Here is a 25,211-nt window from a genome sequence, read left to right on the forward strand (position 1 = left end):
TGGTGTGCATCTTGAGGGGGAAAAAAACACTAAACTACTCAAACATAGGCTACAATTGTATCTGCACTAGGCTTAAGCTGTGACTATGAAAGGTGCTGCTCATGATTCGGGAAGAAGAAAAATGACCTTAAGGAAAATGTATTTTTATGGTCCCAAAGTGTATCACGATAGATTTTTAAAAATATTTTAATTAAATACTGTTGAAATAACACAATTTTCATAATAACATATTTTGTGATGCAATTTAAAGGATTAGTTCACCCCCCAAATAATTTCATCATTAATTACTTACCCTTCATGACATTCTAGTCCCATAAGACCTTTGTTTATGTTCAAAACACAAATTAAAATATTTTTGATGAAATCCGAGGGCTCTCTGACCCTTCCAGTAATTTTAAGTCCTCATGAAATCAAAATTGACCCTATTTACTTGGTCTAGAAATGGCGTTCCTTCTCAGATGACGGCAGTTTGACAGCTTAGGTTTTAAAATGCTTAACCTCACCCCTCCAACCGTTAGTCTTCTATGAGCGCGAGATGGAGAGTAGGAGCGCTGAAGTCAAACCCTGCCCTCTGTTCAATATTTCTTTTTCACTTGGAAATACGTGACAGGAGCCCTTCCAAGCTCAACAAAGGTTGTAAAAACATTGTTTAAAACATTGTTAAAATACTCTTTGTGACTACAGTGGTTCAACCTCAATTTTATAAAGGGACAAAATACTTTTTTGCCAGTCTCCTATACGCTCCTAAATAATACGGTTTGAATCAGTACGTCAGAACGCCGGCTTACCATTGGCCGATGCTGTTCACACGAGCACCATGACACATGCGCATGAGAGCTGGCCAATGGTGAGTCGTAGAACTCGGAAGGGCTGCACTGTTTTCACTACATCAACAGCGAAGGAGACTGGCACATACGAGAAGAAATAGTTGAATAAAAAAGTATTTTTATTATTGCCGCTTCATAAGATTGAACCACTGTAGTCACATGGACTATGTCTTTACTGCCTTTCTGGACCTTGAAAGTGGTCATTCAATCGCTGGCTATGGAGGGGTCAGAGAGCTCGTTCTTTTAATCAAGTGGTTTTGTTTAAAAAATTGTGTGGATTAAAAATAATGAAGGGTCATAAGCTTTTTCAGAATGTAAACTTTTTAATTAATTTCTTTTAAAACAATATTAACAATATGTTAAAGCTTGTTGTGATGGTATATGTACACAGAAGAATAAAAGGGGGAAAACAAGTCATACATCATTGACTGTGCAACATCAACTCGCTGAACTGACAAACAGAAAGCTTTACGTCCCCCAAAGTAAGACACTTCAATAATTAATCTGTTACAAAATACCTCTGTTTTTTACTTTCAAATCATACACTGTATATAAATTTATTTCAATCTATCTGACATCTTATAAAATAAACAACTATATTTTTCTAAACCTTTTTGTATGTCTTATATTACAATATCTTCCACGTTTTATCTGCAGAGTATCAGCAGAGATGGCTGTTTATACCAGGTGTCGTTTTCCGTCTCATCCCTACACCTGGTAGAATATAAAATCATTGACGCTCTCATAGCCACAGCGAGAGTTATGTCACCTAACACGCATAACACATACGCTCACAACACACACTCGCACCAATCCATGAGGCCTAAAACCTCATCAGAACAGACACTTTTGGGGAGAAATCCAGGCCAGAGAGAATGAGAGAGCAAAAACTGAAAGACATAAAGAAGGGGAAAAGAATAAAGTGCAGTCTCCACAACCAGAGTTTCACAGGATGAAAAGAAAACGAAAAAGAAGATGAGAGTCAGAACAGGTATCATCTACCACTCACAACCCAGTCAATGAACACAAAGAGCAAAAACAGAACACATCTGCATGTGCAAACGATACAGCAAAATACATGAACATCTGCAAAACAATCAAACAACATTTGAGACTAAAATGTTTGAGCCTGGCTGACAAAATATGTCATGAAAACACCACAAATGGGCATTTAATGAAGGACAAAGCAGCTGGTTTTGTTCAGGGGATGATGCGCACTCTAAAAGGGCGTCATATGAAGACTGAATCAGATTGGCTAGAAATCGCAACCTTTGGATTTATTCGTCCTGCTCATTTCAAAATCAGTCTTTGCAAGTCTACTCTACTGGATCTGGTTTGGTGCTGGTCCAAGATGGTTTCACCAGCCATCTAGGTTAGACCAGCTACAGTGTTCCAAAATGGATTCTTAGGTTAAGTTACTAAAAAAATTGACTCAAAGCGTAGTTTCTCTCATGTCTACAGACATAAAGAGCATTTGTGAGACCCAAAGATAATCTCAAAGCAGCAGAAGATGATAAACAGGAGGCACTGATGCAGAACACCCTAAACCTGACACTTTGTGCTAGCCACCATCTGAAACATCGTCCTCGTCTTTTCTAGTGCCACTCCAGAAAGGCAGAACGAAACACTGAGATGAACCAGTTACACAATTCAGACTCTAAACAAACCTTTGAAAAACTTTTAGAAATGGTTCAGATGGGCAGGTTGGGGACTTTCGGGGCTGTAAATAAGCTCTTGGAAATGTAAAAATCTCTGGAGTGCTTCCACTGAGTGTAGTTTGATCTGTGAGAAACATCTGATTTGAAGCTAAAGTTTAACAAGCTACAAGCTTGTTAAAGCTACAAGCTAACAAGCCTGCGTGAAGATGTCACACCTGAGAGTGTCAGGGAGTTTCACACTTCTGTACATGACGGCCGAAGGAATGTCGAGGAACTTTGCGTACAAAAATACTTTCCGCTTTCATTCAAACGGCACTAACATGAAGCGTTTCTTGCTAATGCAAGAAAAGATACCTGGCTAAACACTAAAATCTAAGTATAAATTACACACATTCTTGTTTTTCGATTCGCATCTCACAACAGGCAGGGCACATGATCATCTTAGGCGTTCTTGAACAGAATTTACTTAAGTTTAAAAAAAATACAAATAATCAGCACCAGTCTTAAATGTGCAACGGGTGACAGGACAGAGGAAAGCGCAACTTGAAGACCCTGCAAAGAAGAAACGAATCAAGATTTTATGATTGTCAGATTTTTTTTTACCGGTTTGGTCAGAGAGTGTTCATAACATTCCAGAACATAATTTTGCCCTTTGCCTGACGCGTAGATGTATACACCAGAGATGCCCAAACCAAAGCTGATGACCTTTGACTTGCCACGAGGGGAAAAAAACATGGCAGTGAAGTAAACGTGTGACAGTATTCGGTAATACTGTTTATCGCGGCAATTATAATTCACAATGTCAAAATACTGTGAATAGATCTAGATAGTATATTAGCATAATTGTTTCCTTTTCTCTTAAATTACAGTAGCTTAATTTCCATCAATGGGTCAAGATTCCGAACGCAACCCGTATGGGCTGTTTGGCACACCCATTCTGTGCCCCATCTGCCTACAATGAAAAGCATGTGAGGTAGGAGTGAAAAAATGATCGACTTGATAATGAAAGTGCTTTATGGAACGTAATAATCGCTTATGTGAATTATTATTACAGGGGTCGTCTCGGATTATAATCACGTGTGCTGCCACAACAAACGTGGAACATGCAAGATTGAAGAAACAAATGCACACGTTAAATTAAGAAAAATCATGCTGCCAATTATCAAATTTCTGCATTATTATTCATAAATCTGTGCGTAAAATTTGACCGATCAGAATCACATATTATAGGGGGACATGACACAGTTTTCAATTAAAAACAGAAAACTTTGTATGCCTTTTGGGTGTTCATTTACATGATAACAGCATTTTGGGGCCCTGAAAATGCAAACATTTAAAAAAGGGTTTCAAAGTGCAAGTTTTTGAATATGATATCGTTAACGTCACTGTATAAACTGCGGAAACGTAGAATTTGTGAAAACTGTGACACCATGCATATGCATCTTACGTGTTACGTCTACAGATGTGTAGTGTTTCTTTAATTACAAAGTGACATCGCCAACTACTGGCCTGGCAGCATAATACAACGATTTTAGCAGTCTTCCCAGATCCGTGTCAACAGGGACTGTCGCCTCTACATGAAAAACCACAAAGGAAAATCTTAGTTTAGTGCATCACTGATGGTTAGCCTAGTATTACCTTATTCATAATATACATCATTTATCTTGTAATAGTCAATGTTCTGTTGTCTGAAATACAAATCTACCTTGCATATTATTTATCATTTGTTTGTGGATTAATTCAAATGTTCATTTTGTTTCCAAAATGCTCAAGAATCTTTTTTTTTTCTTTGTCTTTTAAAGAAAATGTCAGTTGGTGTTAACTAAAACAATTACAAACAACATACTGCCGCAGTTAAGCAGAACGCAGAGTCATATTTTGATATTATGAAATCATAAATGAGGGGAACCAAGGTTAAACACTTAACAGCCCTCAATCAAATCAGATTTTTGACCTGTAAAAAGTTTGGACACCTCTGGTCTACACCATCTCCCACAAAAAAAAGAAGAAAATAAGTGCATGTTTTTTTTATACTCATATTGGAGTCGTGTTTGTGAAACACCGAGCCCAAGTGACACAGGCAGATGAGAACATTTCCATTTCTGCAGGCCTGACAATTATGATTGTCTTCAATCATTCAGTCTGCATTATTGTCTTTTTTATCTTCATTTGTTCATCACAGTTAAACTGCTGCACTTCCGCCCACCACCGTAAAACAATCACAAAGTCCCTCATCTACGAAGCATAAATTAGACAGAGCTTCATCCCTGTGTAATACTGAAACTAAATATTAGCTCATCTGTTTATATTGACATCAAATCAGTGGAAATTTACTGTGTGGACATGCAGACCACATTAACATCAAAAAATAAAAATTCAGGGAAGCGAACATGCTTCTCTTGAGGAGTTGTCTAGATGTTAGCCTAAATATGAAAACCGAAATAAATGTACTGGAATATGACCATCCAGAACACATTATGTGGAGGAACTATAAAATAAACAAGGATTGAGTTGTAAAAAACTCAACAGTAGTAAAATTTTGCCTTAGTGTGAAATTGTTCTTAAATATTTGAAATATACAATGTGAGTCAAGATTCTTATCTTAGCGTTAACGTAACAACAGGAGGGGACCGAACCTGCTCTGCACATGATAACAGAAAACCAAATTTTTGAAACATTGGGTTTCCACTGAACTGTGTCCAGCTCCTCTACTCAGCATACACACATTAAATATGATGAAATACAGTTCATGGCCATGTGTTTTTCTTCTTTTTGGTGGGGTAATTTCTCTTTTAGTTAGTATTTTAGTATGCATTTGAGAACAGAACATGTGACAACACACTCAGCGGACTCTGCATTGAGTTTAAGCTCTGTCAAGGCATTACTTGATTAGTTGATTTTGTCTTGTTTTGTGTGTGTTTGTTTGTTAAAAAGTCCAGATAATGTCAACCGGCTGTATCATTACAGTGCCAAAACCCTTTCGGCTTTCTGTCCTTTTTCTATCAACGGAGCATCTGCTCGACTGCTCTGTGACCCCCGGCTCCATGAATAACAGTTGGGTCACGCCCCTATGGGCTCCTCCTACATCTCCCAGCATCCTCTGCGTGCAGTCCGGGCCAGGCAGAGCCCCGTGGGCCTCGTGGCATTATCACCATCATTTGCTGTCATGGGAAGTTTAAGGGACTTTGGCTTTCTCGATTTGGTTTGGCTCGGGGTGAGCCTTGCTCTAAGTCGAGAGAGTCCCTTCCCATCATGCCTTTCAGAGCTAAATGCTCAACGCGCTTTCCTGGCAACCTCTTGTCTTCTCCCGAGGGGCGGGGCTACCGTGGGAGCATGTTTCTGTAGTCCGGCAGGTTGCCGGACTGTGAGTGATGCTGCTGCTGTTGCTGCTGTTGCTGTGGCTGTACATATCCCACAATGCTTTGCTGTGGAACGCTAGGCGTGTGGAATAAGGCCTGAGTGGGAGCGCTGTGAATCAGACCCTGAGGCTGCATCTTCAAGAAAGAGAGAGAGAGACAGAATTTTACCGGTATATTTATGAATTAAAAGATCATATGATTCAGTTGATGACTAAAAGAACTGTAAATCAGAATGACAAATTGTGTTTGTTTACCTGAAAGAACTGCTGAGGTTGCTGTAGTGGTATACTGTGTGGGGCAGCCGACGGGTGAGTTGTGTAGGTGGGTGTGGCCTGATGGGTGATGAAACTATTATGGGGGATCATGATTGGTGAGGTGAAGACGGGAGACGGGACAAGGACAGCATTACAGTTCACCTGCTGCACAGGGAAGGAAGGAGCCATCATCTGCTGGTCCAGAGGATATCTGTAACACAAACAATATTACAATATTGGTGAATTTAAAATAGTAAACTATTGTACTACGTTATGGCAGAAATAGTAAAAATATTATGCTAGCATGTTCTTCTGAATTCAACTCAACACCAGATCTATGATTTTACATTTATTTTGAATGGGGCCATCAATCTCACACACACTTACTTGGTTTGTTGAATAGTTGAGCTGCACTGGGAAGACTGAGCCCCCCCATTGCTGTCTGGTACAAGCGTCTGCATTGGCTGGTTTAGCAGCATCCTACGTATCCAAAAACACCCTGTATTATATTACTAATCAGATCAGGGAAGTTTCTGTGATGTAACCAAAATCAGGAAGCTCCCTAACTCTACCAATCAGAAATCACCTCTCATTCTGTTATACCCATCACTAAATTAGATTTTTACCGCTGTATCATGGATCTACTATATTATTTTTTAAAGGGATAGTTCACCCAAAAAAGAAAAGTGTGTCATCATTTATGCACCTTCATGTTGTTCCAAACCTGTATGAATTTCTTTGTTCTGCTGAACACAAAAGAAAATATTTGGAAGATATGGAAGAATGTTTGTAACCAAGCAGATAGAGCAACCATTGAATACCATAGTAGGGAAAATACTGTGGCATTCAAGGGTTGCCCTCTGTGCTTGGTTACAAACATTCTTCCAAATATCTTCTTTTGTGTTCAGCAGAAAAAAGAAACTCATTCAGGTTTGGAACAACATGAGGGCGAGTAAATGATGACAGAATTTTCATTTTTAGGTGAACTATCCCTTTAAGAAACAGCTAATCACGGGTTGTTGTCAAGGGGGGGGGGGATGCTGTTTCATGCATACTGAGCTTTTTACACTGTTAAAGACGTGGATTCCCATCCTAAACATAGACAAAGTTTCAAAAACTAAGTTTGACAAGATCAAACTGACGTTTGATGGAGTATTTCTGTTTTAAAAATACTCCTTCCGGTTTCTCACAAGTTTCAGAGAGTTTTTTTTTTGAGTATGGCTCGGCTTGACGTTAATAGAGCGGAAGGTCCTTGTATGGGCCGTACGGGGTCTTCTCCCGGAAGGGTGCGCGCGTGACTAGAGCGAGAGAGGAAATGCACGCCCATTAACACTCTCAGGTGCAGATCCAGTCGTCCGTGCAACACGTCTGTCGCGCCACGCTCCACTTTATTCCTATGGGCAGGGGCGTAGCCATCTTTTCAGAAGTGAGGGGGACAGAAATGTCGTAATAGCCTACCATTATTTTTTTTGGACCAATATAATTTATCGCATCTCTTGCTTTGAATTTGGCAAGATATCAAATACACTGCTGAACAATAACCAATAATTAATATCTAAAATATTATTCTCCTATTCTCCTATTTTTTATGCCAATTTTATGATTGGTTTATATACAAACACTTCTGCATTAAGACTCCACAGATTTTGTGCAATGTAAAAAAATATGTATTCTGATGTAAACCATGCTGTTCTCTATGTGAATATATAGTAAAGTGTGATTTATTCCTGTGATCAAAGCTGAATTTATCCTCATTACTCAAGTCTTCAATGTTACATGATCATTCACTAATCATTCTCATATGAGGATCTGATGATCAACACACATTTAGGATTATTATCAGTTGTGCTGCTCATGGTGATGCTTAATTTTTCTGGAAACCATCTAAACATTTGTGGTAAAATTAAAAAAGAGAGAAATTAATACTTTTATTGATCAGACATGCATTAAATTGATCACAAGTGATATTTTTTAAAATTACAAATTAGATAATAATTTATTTAATAAATGCAAATAAATGCTGTCCATTGAACTTTCTGTTCATTAAAGCATCCTGAAAAATAACATGCAGGCTATTATGGTTTCCACAACATTTTTAAGCAGCACAACTGTTTTCAACACAGATAATAATCAAAATTGTTTCTTGATTATGAAATCCTCATCTGAGAGTGATTAGTGAAGGATAATGTGGCACTGAAGACTGGAGTAATGATGATAAATTCAGCTTTGATCACAGGAATAAATTACTATATATTCACATAGGAAAAAGGCTGTTTTAATTTGTAATAATATTTCAAAATATTACTGTTTTAACCATTTTTGATTACATAAATGCAGCCTTGGTGAGCAGAAGAAGATAATAAACATTAAAAGCTGCATTATTCATGATAGCCTACTTTATTGTCAATAAATAGCCTACATTGAGATGACTTGAAAAACACATAAAGCATTGTCGCAATCGTCTGATTGTCGTCGTCACGTTTCATCACTCATAACGATTGTTTTCCTTCAGCAGCGTGACAGGGTATTACTTCTACTTTCTGTGAGAGAGCGCCCTCCTCATATTAAGATTCGGAAAAAATGACAGGTCATGCATAGATTATTTTTTGTCTCTGAATTTAAATCTTGATGTATTCACATTGGTTTCTATGTAAATACACTTGCACCTCAAGAAACGCGCTATCAACCGAGATTAGAGAAGGCTGTCGTTAGCGTCCCTGTTAACTTGTCCGCCCCCGCACAGGGTAACGCCGGTTCGAATCCCGCTCGGAGCGGGTCGACCAGGATTGGTGAGACCCAGTAAAAGTGCGGGGGACGAAAATACATTTTATTAAAAGTGAGGGGGACACGTCCCCCGCGTCCCCCGCGTAATCTACGCCCATGCCTATGGGTGATGTCAAGCGACTTCAACGCTTCAGCACAGTATTCCGGGAAGGCAGCGCTGCATTTGCATCACGCTTCAGTCGCGTCGCAAAAGTGGATCTCCACGGTTATATATAACGTTACACTAGCCTGACGTGCAAAACCGTTTTGCTTGCTACTGCTAAGGTTTAGTCGCATACAATAGTCCATAAACCGAATCATGTCCTCATAAACTGCGAGTAAACAAACACAAATGTTGACAGGCCACTAAATACAGTACATACCACAGAGACGGACGTTCCTGCTGTCGCTGTTTCTCCTGTTCAATTTATTTCAGCCTCCGGATCTTATTCTGGATCATATATGTATTAGTTGAATCTGATTTAGGGTAGCGTTTTCTTCTCCACGCTTGTGGACGTCACCGCTTTGTGCGTGATCGTCATTCTTTAGCTCCGCCCACACGATACTCCTCCAGCCGCTCGTTTTTTTCCGGAAAGACTCGGTACAGCCTATCTTTCTTTTATAAATATAATAAAACTAAAGACTTTTCGGAGATATGAAGGATGCAATACTACTCTATAGGTACTCAAGATTGACATGAGATTGACTGAAACTGAGTGTTTCACCCCCCCTTTAATCTGGTTAAAATATCATTAAAGGGGTCATGACGAGAAGTTTGTCTTGGTCTCTTGACATAATGTGATAGAACCCATTATAATCACTGGCGTCCCGGATTGTGCCGGAGGATTGTATGTTTGTTCAGAGCATTTTGTTTTATAACAGCGTCATAGAGAGTTTGAAAATAAACTTTTGCTGAAAGATGAAACAGCCAACTGTTTTGGATCTGACAGCAGCTGGATCAAAATCCGCAAGTAAAGCATTTCATAATGCTTGGTCTGTAAATTATGGTTCTATATAGATAATGTTTTCAAAACACTTACTCACACGCAATAGCAAGTTGCCGTTGATACAGTTTCCTATATATGCAATGGTGTTAGCCAATCATAACAGCAGATGTTTACGGACCTTATAGGAGCTGCCCCTTAAAAACGGATCATTACAGACAAAGGGTCCGAATGAAGGTGAAAAATGAATTTTAGCATGTATATTTGTTTTTTTGTTCAACTTAATGTGATCTCAAGAAACATCCATCATGACTGCTTTAAAACTGCTATTCCAACCAGAGATACTGTTTTAGCCTCAAGGTTTTTCTTCTAAACCCTAAAACACAATTTCCAGAATATAAATGTCTACCTAATTTGATCCATTTGAATTGAGAGGTTTTACAGCAGGAATATTATAAAAGGCGAAGCACATGTTCACTAAAAAATTTGGTCTGATTTTTATATGAGATTTGTCCGTTTAGACCAGGGGTGGCGAACTCCAGTCCTGGAGAGCCTCAGTCCTACAGCTCCAACCCTGATAAAACTCACCTACCTGTAGCTTTCTAGTAACTCTTCAGACCTTTATTAACTTGTTCAGGTGTGTTTGATTAGGGTTGAAGCAAAACTCAGCAGGACTGTGGCTCTCCAGGACTGGAGTTCGCCACCACAGGTTAAGACCAATGCATCAAAAAATGGCAGATGGGATAAATGAAAGTTCAAGAGTTCCATATTCTTCGTCTGCTATTCACTGTCACTTATATGTGGAAAAACTTTAGTTTTATGTAACAGCAGCCACTACGGGCAAGAGACAAAAAACACAGTTTTATTTGCGGTGCAATGGAAAAGAGATTATTTAAAACAAGATTATTTTGATTCTGTAAAAAAAACAGTTTGTGTCAGTCTGAATGTTCAAATTTTAAATATTTATGACTTGGTATGAACAGGCCTTTACAATGTACTTCAGTACACAGTAAGCTGTGTTTTTCTGTGTGTTAAGGTGTGTTGTTACCGTAGTTGTCCATCCTGGCTGTAGTCGGTGTGTGTATGTCTTTGGCAGTGCGTGTCGAGTTGGGGTCTGTTTCCGTGGTTGGGTGAGAACATCATTGGGTTGCTGTAAAAGGGTGTGGTGAGACTGGTGTGTGTCTGCATTGGAACACTGACGGTCTGCATGTGTCCAGTCTGAACCAGTCTCTGCTGCCCCTAAACACACATAAACACAAGCCACCCATCAGTGTGTAAGTCTGTGGGTGAGTAACGCGTGTGTGTGTGTTGTGTGATGTGATGTGTACCTGAGCAGATGAGCTACTGGGCTGTTCTCTGATCAGTGTGTGTGATGAATGTGAAACACAGTGTTGAGGTTTGGGGTGTGTGCTGTGCTGGGCCGGCCTGCCTGGACCCTGCTGCTGCTGCGAACCAGAACCGGCAAACTCCCCCTGTATCGGCTGCTGAAGAAACATCTATAAGACAACAATCCAAATACACTGTTCAGAATCAGACCACTTTAGCCCTAATAAGTAAGACTTCCAATACAATAACTTCCACTGTAGCATTTTTCTGCAGAGAAAGGAAATGTTATATCTTCACTACTTTTCAAAAGTTTGTGGTCAGTTGTTGTTTTTTAAGAAATTAATTTCAGCAAGGATGCATTAAACTGATCAAAAGTGAGAGTGAAGAAAAAAAATAACTTTACAAAGATATCGATTTCAAAATAAATTGTATAAGAAATATTTCTTGAACACCAAATCAACATATTAAAATGATTTATGAAGGATCATGACACTTTAGTACTACAATAATTTTCAATTTGTTAACATTGGTTAAATAGTAAAATGTACTAATACATAATTAAAATCAAAAATTGGCCAGTCTTTTTATTAACTAACATTAACAAAGATGAATAAATACTGTATCAAATGAACTGTTTATTGTTAATTTTAGTTTATGCAATTAATAACATTAATGCAACACAAAAAAAATCAGTAGTGTACTATATATTTCTTCCTCTTAATATTAAATTGTCTATTTATGATGTATTTTATCTGACCCAAATTTTCACGAATAAATATAATACTAGTTTAATACTACTAATACAATTTTATGATTATATGTGCGTACCTGTAGGTTAGCGAGCTGTAGTTTCTCTTTAATGTCGTGCAGCTCTTGTTGTTGTGTTTTGATGTCTGCCTGTAGGATGCGTGTCCGCTCCTCTAGCTGCTCTTTCAGCTGATGCATGACGCCTAGCTGAGGCTGCTGGAATCCGTACAGAGATTGTGTCTGTAATCCACAAGCACACAGAACGATGAGAACACACACTTAAAAGAGTCAACAGGACTCTACGCTAACTTTTTTCTTGAGAAACACTTGTGCTCCTAGTAAAAAATTTTTAGGAGCACAGTCAAAAATTTAGGAGCACTTTCTAATCCATCAAATGCATTCCAATTTTAACTCTCCCATTACAGGACGATATGTGTATTTTAACCATTATAAGAGCAATGTTTTCTAATCTTATTCATCTGTTAATTTCTTAAATGAAAATAGAAAAGTTGTTTTTAAAATGTAAATTTAATCAGTTAAATTTAAACAGTTAGATATTATTTGATGTGTACCATAGTGATTCAGGATAAGACAAAAACCTTCATGAAAAAAATCTTCGTGATATACTCGCTCATTATACATTTAGTATTTTTTTAAACAGCATGTGTGATAAAGATTAAACTCAAGAACTCAAGGTCTTTTTAAATGTATTATTAATTCAAAAACATTTGATGGCATTTTTACCCCAAGCATTCATTAATTTCTGAGCTTGTTTATGATAATCCAAATGTGGTATTTCCAGTTCATTTGGCAGCAAATCATCAGCGTGAGGTGTCTAGTAAGTGCGCTTGCGCATGGCTGCATTGTCACACCCGTTTCACCTTGTAAACAATCTTTGTTTGAAGTGTAGTCCGTCGCACACATTTGTGCAGTTATCCTGCTGACTAAAGGCATGAAAAGCATTTGATTTCAGTAGGAAACGTAGCCTAACAGTTTCTCAGTGTTGATGCACTTTGGGAGTTGTAGTTTTTATTCCGATTGTATTACACATCCATTCATGAGAATCGATCGGGTCACTCGCATCAGTGCGCCTAAATATTTTTTCACAGTCGCACGCAGTAATTTTTAGGCATAGATGCGCCCAAAATGGGCGCTATGTAAAGCCCTGGTCAAGAGCAGCCACACATACCCATTTTACACCTTTTGGAAACTTTGAACATTTTTCAAAACCAGCTGTTTTGCTCATCTCCACTGAATAAACTGACTAAAACATTCCATTACATTTTAAAAAGCTATTTAAGAATCCAAAACAAGTTCTGAGTTTATTTTTATTTTTATTTTTTTGCCACTGTGAGCTGCAATGGGCAGAATATCTAACAAATAAAATCTATAGCAGTACATTCACAACTTTATTCATATCATTTTATTTTAGATGTACAAGGAAAATAAAGTTACTGCATTTTTTAAGTTTATATATTGAGGACTATCCTAGCATGGACTCTGATATTAGGGTCCCTGGTTTGAGACTGGTAGGTTTTATGGGCCAGAGCAAAACCATTTTTACCCAGACGGTGGTAAAATGTTGACCATATTTCTATTCTAAGATGACAACACACTCTAAACTCTACAGTTAAACATGTAGGTAAGACAGAGAGGATGGAATAGAGGAGAAAAAGAGAGAGAGATATTGACCATTGCGGAATGCTGACTGCAGGACGGGGAGAGTGACGTGGCCTCAGAAGAGCTCTGCCTCTGAATCAGGGTCTATAACAAACATTCATATACACACAGACTGATAATAACATCACATTCAATACAGTACATTTTAAAAACAAATATATAAATACATTTTAGATAAATATTCATTTTATATAAATTAATGATGGCCATAAGAGACTTCTTTCAAAAACATTGAATAAAATAACAATTACCAACCCAACCTTTAAATAGTAGTGTGCAGAGCCATAAAAGTATTCAAAGTGGTTTTAGGAGACACTAGTGGTGTATATTGGAAGAATTATGCAAAATTGTACTGTTAACTATTCGCAATGTGACCATATTGAATGACACTATCATGGTAATTTAACTATAAATATGTAACTGCCAGAAGTAGTGTTAGGATACATTTCAGAGTATGAGCTGCAGTTATATGAAGTTTTTACCAATATTTAGTAATGTGTAATTATTATTCAAAGGGTGAGTTCACCCAAAAATTTTAATTCTCAATAATTACTTACCCTCATGTCATTCGACACCCGTAAGACCTCCGTTCATCTTCGGAACACAAATGAAGATATTTTTGTTGAAATCCGATGACTCAGAAAGGCCTTCATTGACACCAATGTCATTTCCTCTCTCTCTCTCGAGACCCATAAAAGGCACTAAAGACGTCGTTACAAAGCCCATCTCACTACAGTGATTCTAAAATAGTTTGAAGCGATGAGAATAGTTTTCGTGCGCAAAAAACAACAACTAAATAACGACTTGTGTAGTGATGGGTCAATTTCAAAACAAAGTTTCGAACGGTTATGAGTCAGTGTACTGATTCATGATACGGATCGCCAATGTCACGTGATTTCAGCAGTTTGACACGCTGATACGATACGCTGATTCATAACGGTTCGAAATTTTGCTTTGAAATTGGCCCATCACTACACAAGTCATTATTTCAATATTTTTGCCCACAAAAATGATTCTTGTCGCTTTATAAAATGATTGTAGAATCACTGTAGTGAGATGGGCTTTGTAACAACGTCTTTAGTGCCTTTTATGGGTCTCGAGAGAGGAAATGACATTGGTGTCAATGAAGGCCTGTCTGAGCCATCGGATTTCAACAAAAATATCTTCATTTGTGTTACGAAGATGAATGGAGGTCTTAAGGGTGTTGAACGACATGAGGGTAAGTAATTAATGACAGAATTTTTGGGTGAACTAACCCTTTAAACATGTAATTATTATTTTATCGTTATATTTTTGCTACAGTTGGTCACTTGCTACAGAGTCCTTTGTAACTCACCTGGATATTGGTGGGGATTTTTATGTTTTATTAAACATCTGTGGAGACAAACTAATGACCTACAGATCTGATGTCATCATCCATCTGCCTGTCTAATCTACACACCTGTTGAATTCTATCTGCAAGCACTTGTCTGTTGAAAAAATTGAAAAATTGACTATTTATTTTGAGAATTGCTAAAGGTTGCATTTAACAGTTTTTAAATTACTATTTTGTAATTTAATAACAGTTATTAAATTACTATTTTTAAAAAAAGACTGGGCCCTATTTTAAAAATTTGAGAGCATGGTCTGAAGTGCAACGGAAAAAAAGTTTGGCGCACCAGGCATGGTCCAAAAGTGTTGTACCTAGTCTCTTAATGAGTCATGGGTGTGTTTTGGGCCAAACGTGCCATAAACCAATAAGAGTCTCATCTTCGATTCCTTTCAAAAGCCAGTTGCGCTTGCACTATGGCAGATTCGCTATTTACATGGTGGAATTTACATTTAATCATTTAGCAGACGCTTTTATCCAATTTTTAATTTGTGAGCGGAAAGACTAAACGCTTCTCCAGAGAGGAATCCTTTTATTTTTAATATTTAAAAATGTTTGTGTGCTGCTGTGCGTCTCTGTGTGTAATAAGCAGAGAGTGTATGCATGTTGTGCATCCACCTATATGTGCATATTATTAACGTGTCCTTTAAATAACACAAAATATACTCTGCTTTTGACTTTAGACCAGGTTTCTGTTGGTCAATGGCACAGTCGTTTTCAGCTGCCTCAAAATAGCATTGCGCCAACAGTGAGCCTGATCACACCTCGTTTACAGACAGGCACGCCCATGGGCAAACAGATGGGCGCAAGTGCATTTGCTATTTAAAACACGTGGCGCTGGATGTGAAATTGACAACTGCATCATGCTGAAACTAGCTAAGAAATACTTGCGTCGCGCCTGTTGTCGTATTGCACCAGCTGTATGATAGGGCCCAATAAATGAAAGTGAGTCTATAAGTCATACCCTGTTGATTTATAAAATTGTAAACATAGCTGAGACTCTAGGAAGCAGTCAAAAAGATTGATATAAATCTAAAAATAAATAAATGGAGCAGTTCTTATAGGGTCCTCACACCATGAATACGTGGGCCCTAAAAAGACAATTCCCCTCTAAATCGCTGCACATATAAATATTGACTATGAAGATGATGATGAGGTGCATGTTAGTACCTTCGTTCCACTATGTGGCATTCTGCTGGAACTCTTCTCAGGACCAATGGAGGCAGACTGCAATGACGATGTGCATGCTTCTGTGTACCTCACCGATGAGTTCGCTGTGGATACAGACACACGCAGGCTTGCATTCACATGACCCTCTTACACACACTGACACCTCATAAGTGCAGAAGTGTTAGCAGAAGTTCGTGTTTGTACTTACATGCAGAGTCGGACAGTGCTGTGTGTGATGATTTTCTCGAGCTTTGTGATGACACTGATTGAGCGCTGTTGATTCTGTCCCGTGTTTTTTTCAAAGGAGGACACATGTCCAAAAACACCTCCTGCCCCTACACACACAAAACCGATTAGTAACTATTCACAAAACTCAGCAGAAAAAAGCAGAACTATATCATTTGTGTGTAGCACCTTGACTGAAGACGTGGCCATATCAGATGAGCTTTCCTCCAATCCAAACTCTCTCCTTCTCTCCGCTCGGACTTCAGCATAACTTTAGAGAGAGACAAAGTGTTTGGTTTTCACTTTTCATTCTTTTAAATTGTACATCCACCGTGAAAAGCTGTAGACCAGTGGTTCTCAACTTTTTTTGACTCCAACATTGTCTACACCTGCGCCACAACAGCTTGAGGCGGTCTACGATGGAAATACACACAAAGCGGCCGTTGCAAATCCATTTGTTCTTCATGTGAGATGTAGCATGAACGCTTGAAGTATGTCAGAAATACAACGAGGCTTCAGTTTACTGTCGGAATTTGTTGTGTCACATCTGATCATTGCTTTTTTACCCTCGCTCCGCTTGCATGTTTTGTCGATGCGGGGCGAGGACTCTCACTGTCCACAACAATTTTCAAGGGCCACATTTTCAGTTTTTTGTGATTTAATGGATAAAGATTTTTTTAAATACACCAAACTACTTACAATTACTACCCCAAAAAATATTCTAGAACTTTTCATTACTGGAAAAATGTTTATTCAATAGAAAAATGCCCATAGAGGTGGTATTTTTACAGTTTAGTTATATAGTTTAATTAATAATCAATTTACAGGACTTTTCCAGGTGTAGAAATCATACTTGAAATCATACATAAAATGATTCTTCCTCATATATCCAGAGATTTCCAAGACTGTAGGAATACTGGTTATTAAAAGACAAAAATTGAATAAAGAAAAAAAGAAATAAATAGATTTTTTATATTTTTTTTACATTTTAAGTCATCTTGAGAACTATTGGAATTTTGCTGATGCCCCTTAGTGGGCCCCGGCTCCCTGGTTAAGAACCACTGCTGTAGTCTGATTCTGTAATTTAGTGCATTTCTGAGAATATGATCTATTTTCAAATCTGTAGTAACAAAAACTAACCACTAGATGGAAACAGAGGCTAAAAAGCTGACAAGCATATTAACTACTAGTATTTTATTTTTGAAGTTATTATCAGGCATTTGAACACAGATATTTATAAGTTACAAATATCGTAAATCATATAATATTTTAAAATGTTTCAATGTGCTTGTGTTTTACGTTTTTTGTTTATACGCATACGAAATTGAGTGTGTGTACTTTCCAGTGTGTGTGTGTGGCATACTTTCATTAGACATGTATGAATTATGGTTGTGTGTATTTTACCTGACCACGTTGTGTGTACAGACTATAAACTCTGGTTTGGAATTCCACTGGTGGTATGTGATGTAATAGTGTGTCTGTAGCCAGATCCACTGCTGCCCTTTAGTCAGGAACCGATAGTAACAGGATTTTCCTTTCCCAAATTGCATCACTGCAATACACACATGCATGCACACAAACACTCAAGATCAGTAGTCTCTATAAAAGATTTGAGAGCTTCTTACAAGGTCTTTCATCTTTCCTTGCGGAGGCATTTTCAGCTCCTCTGTGATTCGCACAAACAGCACAAAATTTCCAAGCCAGTACACTGACCTAGTTTTAAAAGAGAGCAAGCGCGAGACTTATACTGAGATAACACTCACATTGTTTATGACACTGAGCAATCAGCTCCAGGTCGTCCACATGGTAGTAGTCATAACCAGAGGTCCCCAAAACCTCAAACGGTAGGTACCCAATGATAGGAGAGGCCCTGTGAAAACACATACGTTCAGTACATTATATCTGCCACCAGCACATGCACAATTCCAAGCAGTGTCCCAAACTACAAAACAAGAACTCTTCAGACCCCTTAAAAACGGCTGTGCATTTCCTCTTGAGACTAAAGAAACATTGGTGCTCAAATGAGCCTGCAAAACACTCATCACAATGGAAACCACTGAGATAAACAAAAGCGTGGTGTCCATAGCCTGCCCGAGTCATGTATATATTTGTAAATATAGAGGCATGTAAACTTTGTAAAAAATATTACAATTCACTATAACAGATTTCTATTTTTATATGGGTCATTGACAAATAAAAAAAAAAGTCTTTAAATCTTTTCCGAACTGAAAGTCATGAACAGTGTTAAATAACATTTTAAAGTCAGGCAGAACAACCCAGTAGTTGTATGTATATATACTGAAGTTGTACCAACTGACATAGAAAGTGTACCAACCTACTCATACTTGAAATTACCAATATTTGAGAGAGATCTATAAACTTTTTCATTCTGCCACAAGGATGAGTTAGGCTCCTCTGGATGATGCATTATCATGTTTTCTGTTATTATTACCTTGTCAATCAATTCATAATAAAAGAGCTATGTTTGCAGTTGTGCCATCCTGACATTTGAGAATATACAAATTGCTGGATTCAGTTATCTCAACAGCTTTAAAACTATAAAATGCATTTAATTTGAATTGTTTTATTATTAACAGTCCATTTTAAATAGTTTTCTTAGTCTGCTCGTTTGTTAGGACAGTTGCACCATCTGACATTGTGGGGGATTTAAGATAAGAAAACATAATAAACATACATATAATAAAATAATATGTATTACTTTAATATACTATAATTAATTCAAACTAATTAGGGTTTATAGAATAAAGTGATATAAGTCATACATTTATCAAATCATTTTGAAAATAGTGCATTGGACACAACAATATGCATGTCACGTCACTGATCCATATCTTAAAATGCAATTCCTGTGATAATGAAGCTAAATTTGTGTCTTTTCATCTGGTCTTCAGTGTCAAATGATCTTTTAGAAATCATACTAATCTTCTGATTTGTTGCTCTAGAAACATTTTTCATTATTATCAAAGTGTAAAAAGTTAAATCCAAATATTAAATATCAATGCTTAATATTCAGACAGTAAAATATTTGTACATTTTATATATCCCCCAATGTAAACACTGTCTCAAAACCAAAGCAATACTGGCTCAACTAATTGCATGAGTTTGGAGGCGGGACTACATGCATGTCTGACCAATAAAAATTGCAGGGAGTGTTTGGGAAACCTGTTTGAAAACAACATTTTTTGTTGATGCTGAAATTACACACTTCCCCTTTAAAGAGAGAGTTTGACGAGACAGCTCGAATGTCCAATTATAGCCCTGTGGGGAACAGGACATCCAGTACTCACACACACGCACACGGTTATGTAATCTCTCTGGGGGTCAGAAAATCCTCCTGAGTAAATAATCTCTATCCTGAATTTTATGAATGGCCACGGCAGAATAAAAACATCACATTAATATAGGAGTGTGAGAATTGATTCAAGCACACGCACATCTGATGACATCCCTGGCCCTCGCAGCCATGCGTGGGACAGCGGAAAGTCTGAATTAGCAGATGTAAGTGGGTCAGCGACTGATGAATGAATTAAGCAAATGACATAATCAGAAGAGTCACACGAATGAACCTATGAAAAGGACATAACGGAGTGTAGTACAACAGTCCATGCAGATCCACAACATCAGAGGAGTCGTTTGCATAATGGAGTGGCATTTGACTCACCTGTGATCTAAGAAGAGAAATTTCCATTCCAGACTGTGTCTTGATGTGAATTCATCACACACATCCTCCATGTTGCACATGTCCTTTAACACGCACACACACACAAACACACACACACACACAATAAGTTTGTCCTTCCTTTGATGCAAGGATGAATGCAAGTAGTGTGTGTATAATATTGATTTTGTGCGTATGTGATTCTGTGTACTGTTACCTTCAGGAACTGAGGGGTCACAAGTCTTACTGTAGCTATGAGACAGATCTGCTCCTCTAGTGAGGACTGCAGCGTGCGCGGGAACGCCAGCTCATAACCGTTACATGAAGACAGAGGCACTACGACACAGAAAAACATCATATTCTGTTTTTAAAAAAACACCCACAATGACACCATTTCAAAGATAAAGTATTAAACTTAGCAGTATTAAACTTAGCAATATACTAAGGTATATTTCATGCAAATTTAACATACTTTTAGTGAATGACAAATTAATTAAATTAATTGATTTAAATTGTATTTTTGACTTATATTTTAATACTTATTTTATTATACAATTTTGTATTCTTATTATAATTATTCATTTTTATTATGTATATCTTACTGCATATTGATATACTATTTATAGACAGTTGCATAAAATAGTAACTATGCTAAGCAGGTGCTTTAAGAACTAGACTGACCTACTAGCCATAAGTTAGTGGTAATCAGTCTTACCTTTAAAATGTATCTTTTTATGTAACTTTTACAAACTTGCAAAATTAGCAGTTTATGCAACCGACGTGTATGTGAAAAAAAATCTTTAAAAAAAGTATATATATACTTTAACATTATGTTTTGAGCCTCTATTATGTTTTTTAAATGTAAATGTGTGTGTGTGTGTGTGTGTGTGTGTGTGTGTGTGTGTGTGTGTGTGTGTGTGTGTGTGTGTGTGTGTGTGTGTGTCATTTTTATTTAAATCTTTTAATACAAATATTATATATTTATTATATAAACAACATAAACTCACCTAAAAGATTATTAGGAACACCTGTTCAATTTCTCATTAATGCAATTATCTAATCAACCAATCACACGGCAGTTGCTTCAATGCATTTAGGGTTGTGGTCCTGGTCAAGACAATCTCCTGAACTCCAAACTGAATGTCAGAATGTGAAAGAAAGGTGACTTAAGCAATTTTGAGCGTGGCATGGTTTTTAGTGCCAGACGGGCCGGTCTGAGTATTTCACAATCTGCTCAGTTACTGGGATTTGCACGAACAACCATTTCTAGGGTTTACAAAGAATTGTGTGAAAAGGGAAAAACATTCAGTATGCGATAGTCCTGTGGGCGAAAATGCCTTGTTGATGCTAGAGGTCAGAGGAGAATGGGCCGACTGATTCAAGCTGATAGAAGAGCAACTTTGACTGAAATAACCACTCGTTACAACCGAGGTATGCAGCAAAGCATTTGTGAAGCCACAACACGCACAACCTTTAGGTGGATGGGCTACAACAGCAGAAGACCCCACCGGGTATGAGAGGTGTAACAGAATGAGAACATGGATCCATCATGCCTTGTTACCATTGTGCAGGCTGGTGGAGGTGGTGTAATGGTGTGGGGGATGTTTTCTTGGCACACTTTAGGCCTCTTAGTGCCATTTGGCCATTGTTTTAATGCCATGGCCTACCTGAGCATTGTATCTGACCATGTCCATCCCTTTATGACCACCATGTACCCATCCTCTGATGGCTAATTGCAGCAGAATAATGCACCATGTCACAAAGCTTGAATCATTTGAAACTGGTTTCTTGAACATGACAAGGAGTTCACTGTACTAAAATGCCCACCACAGTCACCCGATCTCAACCCAATAGAGCATCTTTGGGATGTGGTGGAACAGGAGCTTCATGTGCATCCCACAAATCTCCATCTCGTGCAAGATGCTATCCTATCAATATGGGCCAACATTTCTAAAGAATGCTTTCAGCACCTTGTTGAGTCAATGGCACGTAGAATTAAGGCAGTTCTGAAGGCGAAAGGGGGTCAAACACAGTATTAGTATGGTGTTCCTAATAATCCTAGTAAGTTCCTAGTAAGTGTATAACTTTATTTATAATTTTTTTAAAACAAACTAATAAAAAGTATATTATTTTATTATTCTTAAAAGTTATGTTTCAACTAGTGGTTATACTATTAAGTATTAATACTTAAACTTCTTTATACTTATTAAATAAGAAAGTTGAAAGTGTTTATAGTTTATAGTACATTTTTGAGAAAAATCTAAATAGAACGGATATCAAATATCAAGCAATGTATTTGAATATATATTCGAATATCAACGAAAAAAAAAAAATCTGACACCATGGTAACGGAGATTCAATCACAAATTTATTAACAGTCTGACAGTCATAAACAGGACTCAGGCCACAGCCTGTCTGGAAAAATAAATAGTGAACTTAATGTTTGAAACACCAGGTTATCAATTTATTCGATATGAAGTGCCACTATGCATAGCCAATCATAACATAAGTCTACATGAAGAAAAAAAACAGTATTCAGAACAGGCACAAATAATAACGTGACAATTTAAACAGCAGGAGATTCGCTTGATTTGGTCATGGGCCTACACTACAATACGTTTAGAGCGCCCTCTATTGGATGAGATGGCAAACAATAAAATAAAAAACAAATGGTCTAATCAAGCCACATTTACATGCACACTTGTTTGTCATTCCGATTTAAATAATTCCAATTGAAAGATTCAGTTTATCCCACCCCTCTCAAACCGGTTACATTATCATTCGGTTTAGGCATTTTTATTCCGACAGAGGTCTTAATATGGAGCATTTTCAGTGCTTTATGTAATTGCAAATAGACTGTTAAAAAATTTTTACATGGCACTTTAAAAACCAGATAGTTTATTTATATTTCGATTACGGATATTTCACGTCATGTTCAAATGCATATTTGAATATCGAATAAAAAGTGACAGCTCCAGTTTATAGAGAGGACTAGAGTTGTTCTGGTGGTGGCTTAAATGTTTCCGTTTAATTTAACGGCTCCACGTCTTTAACAGCTCCAAGAGTATTCTTATTTTCACATTTCCCTATTAGTAAAAATGTGCCCTCACATTGACATTCTACATGCAAATGAGGAGATGGACCAATAAGTCCAACATAGGCAAATCATCCTCCTCATTCAATCTCTTCCTCAACCAAATGCACAGGAAGAAACAAATGCACTCCAAATACTTGCTATCACAGCAAAAGTTTACTTCATGAATCAAGTAATACACAGAAATGTAACTATATCCATCATTTATTAGTGTCTCTTACTGTGTTGCATGTGGCTCTGGGTGATGTAAAAAAGAATAAAAACTCACCATTATTATGAAACTTGAAATCTCCAACAAATTTGACATATTCGTATGTGGGCGGTTCTTTGGGGTCAATGTTCCCCCTTGCTAAATGACAGCAGAACTCGACATGCGTCTCATCTGAAAGAAAGGAAGAGTGCACAGGAAGAGAAAAGAAATTGTTAGCATCTAATATAACAGCAATTCAGTTTGTCAGACGAATCCACAAGGTTGAGGTTAATGTTCTATTATGGCTTTGGCCCCAGTGTGACTTTAATGATTATCCTAAAATAGAGTACAATGACCTGACAGACCATTCAACAGCGTGTGAGTGAGTGTACATTTGTTCACAAGTGAGTGTGACCAGTGAAATAGAGAAGGTTCTGGTGATTGAAGGAGATCAATAAGTCAACAGTGACTGTTTTTTCTACCAGTATCTCTCAGTATTGGTGTGTGTCTCTCTCAGGGATTGGGGTCAGGGTAAGAGCTGTATGTGGGATTATCAGGGTGTTGTAACAGATAATCTGTGTTACACTGCACACACAGAGCCTCTATAATTAGCCTTGAGTGTAATCATAGAGCACACTACATCCAGGCAATAAGACGGCACGCTCTCACAGCAGACACGGTCTCTCTCTCTCTCTCTCTCTCTCTCTCTCTCTCTGTGTGTTTGTGTGTGTGTGTGTGTGTGTGTGTATACACTCACTGCTGTTGAGTAGGTCCACAGAAGAAGGTTCCGTCAAGAGCATGTGTGATGACAGAAGTTTATACACCTCTCCATGCTCTCGCTCTGGCAGGAAGTTCAAAATGTTCTGGTCCACCATATCTGACTGAGACACAGCAGAATCCATAGGAACATCACTCCCTGCTCGCTTTCATCAGTGCTACACAATGCACCACATTTCCCACAATACTAAGTGTTTATGTATAGTAAAAAATAAAATAAAAACACTCAGATAGCGATGGGAGTCAAAAGTTCAGCGCGTGATCAACTGAAGACACGCAAATTAAGGAAAAGAAATGCAGCCAGATGCAATCTACCAAGAGCAGCACAAATTAGCATCTGGTTGCCTTTTTTCCACAGTAAATAATGGCAAAAATACCATTAAATTGACTAGCGTAAACCTTAGTAAATCACCTTGCATGATTTATTTAAATACTCTCCTCCCATAAATTAGAAAATTGAAACTCCTACAAAAGCAAATGCAATAAGATCAGCCGCAAAAATTATTGTTTTCAGTGCAAATTTTTCTCTGCGTGTTTTTAGTAAATTCTGACAGTAGTTTTAACGCCAAATGAGGGTTTGTGCTGGTGCATACTGTTATTAAATATGGCCCTAAACCTATTAATAAACATTTATGGTAAAGTTGAAATAAAACAAATGTTAGATGAAAAACTAATAATATATTTTTTTTAATAAAATTTTAAATTTTAAAATTTAAACAAATTTTAAAATGTTGCCTTGGCAACTAAGTTTAAGCGTAAATAAAATTACTTAAACTAAACTGAAATGAAAATCAATTAAAAATATATAAAAATATAAAAGAAAAGCCAACAAAAGCACATAAAATTACGAAAAACTACATTCAAAAAAATAATAAATACTACAATAATATATAAATAATACTAAAGCTTCCTTGTGGCTTGAACCAGCATTCTCTGCTGTTATAGGAACTGGGTTGGCATCCAAGCACAATCTCAACAAAATCACAAGAGTATTAGCACAATCTGTGTAGATCCACAATGGCCACACATGACATTCAGTGCCACCTTAGTTCAGCCTGTTCGGTTCCTCAAAAACAAGAGTCTGCTAAGCCCTCATCTCTTCTTAATAAGGCCAAAGGTAATGCCTTTGACAGTGATGGAACTAACCAT

General features: G+C 37.5%; 1 protein-coding gene across 4 annotated transcripts in view; it reads right to left on the bottom strand.

The window, feature by feature from the left end:
• Positions 1-2,686: 2,686 nt before the first annotated feature.
• Positions 2,687-25,211, bottom strand: part of npas2 (neuronal PAS domain protein 2) — a 70,382-nt gene continuing 47,857 nt past the window's right edge. For all 4 annotated transcript variants that reach the window (XM_067439198.1, XM_067439196.1, XM_067439197.1 and 1 more), the window contains 16 exons: positions 24,043-24,166; positions 23,364-23,477; positions 20,219-20,337; positions 20,005-20,087; positions 18,086-18,192; positions 17,727-17,874; positions 16,512-16,593; positions 16,306-16,432; positions 16,098-16,201; positions 13,571-13,642; positions 11,960-12,118; positions 11,134-11,301; positions 10,854-11,044; positions 6,486-6,578; positions 6,099-6,309; positions 2,687-5,979 (listed from right to left, as the gene is read on the bottom strand). In XM_067439198.1, coding sequence (XP_067295299.1) covers positions 5,806-5,979; positions 6,099-6,309; positions 6,486-6,578; positions 10,854-11,044; positions 11,134-11,301; positions 11,960-12,118; positions 13,571-13,642; positions 16,098-16,201; positions 16,306-16,432; positions 16,512-16,593; positions 17,727-17,874; positions 18,086-18,192; positions 20,005-20,087; positions 20,219-20,337; positions 23,364-23,477; positions 24,043-24,166 — 2,076 coding nt within the window. In that variant the 3' untranslated portion in view covers positions 2,687-5,805. The remainder of the gene's footprint in view (positions 5,980-6,098; positions 6,310-6,485; positions 6,579-10,853; positions 11,045-11,133; positions 11,302-11,959; positions 12,119-13,570; positions 13,643-16,097; positions 16,202-16,305; positions 16,433-16,511; positions 16,594-17,726; positions 17,875-18,085; positions 18,193-20,004; positions 20,088-20,218; positions 20,338-23,363; positions 23,478-24,042; positions 24,167-25,211) is intronic.

Source organism: Pseudorasbora parva, chromosome 3 (genome assembly GCF_024679245.1).
Source record: "Pseudorasbora parva isolate DD20220531a chromosome 3, ASM2467924v1, whole genome shotgun sequence".
Classification (NCBI taxonomy): Eukaryota; Metazoa; Chordata; class Actinopteri; order Cypriniformes; family Gobionidae; genus Pseudorasbora; species Pseudorasbora parva.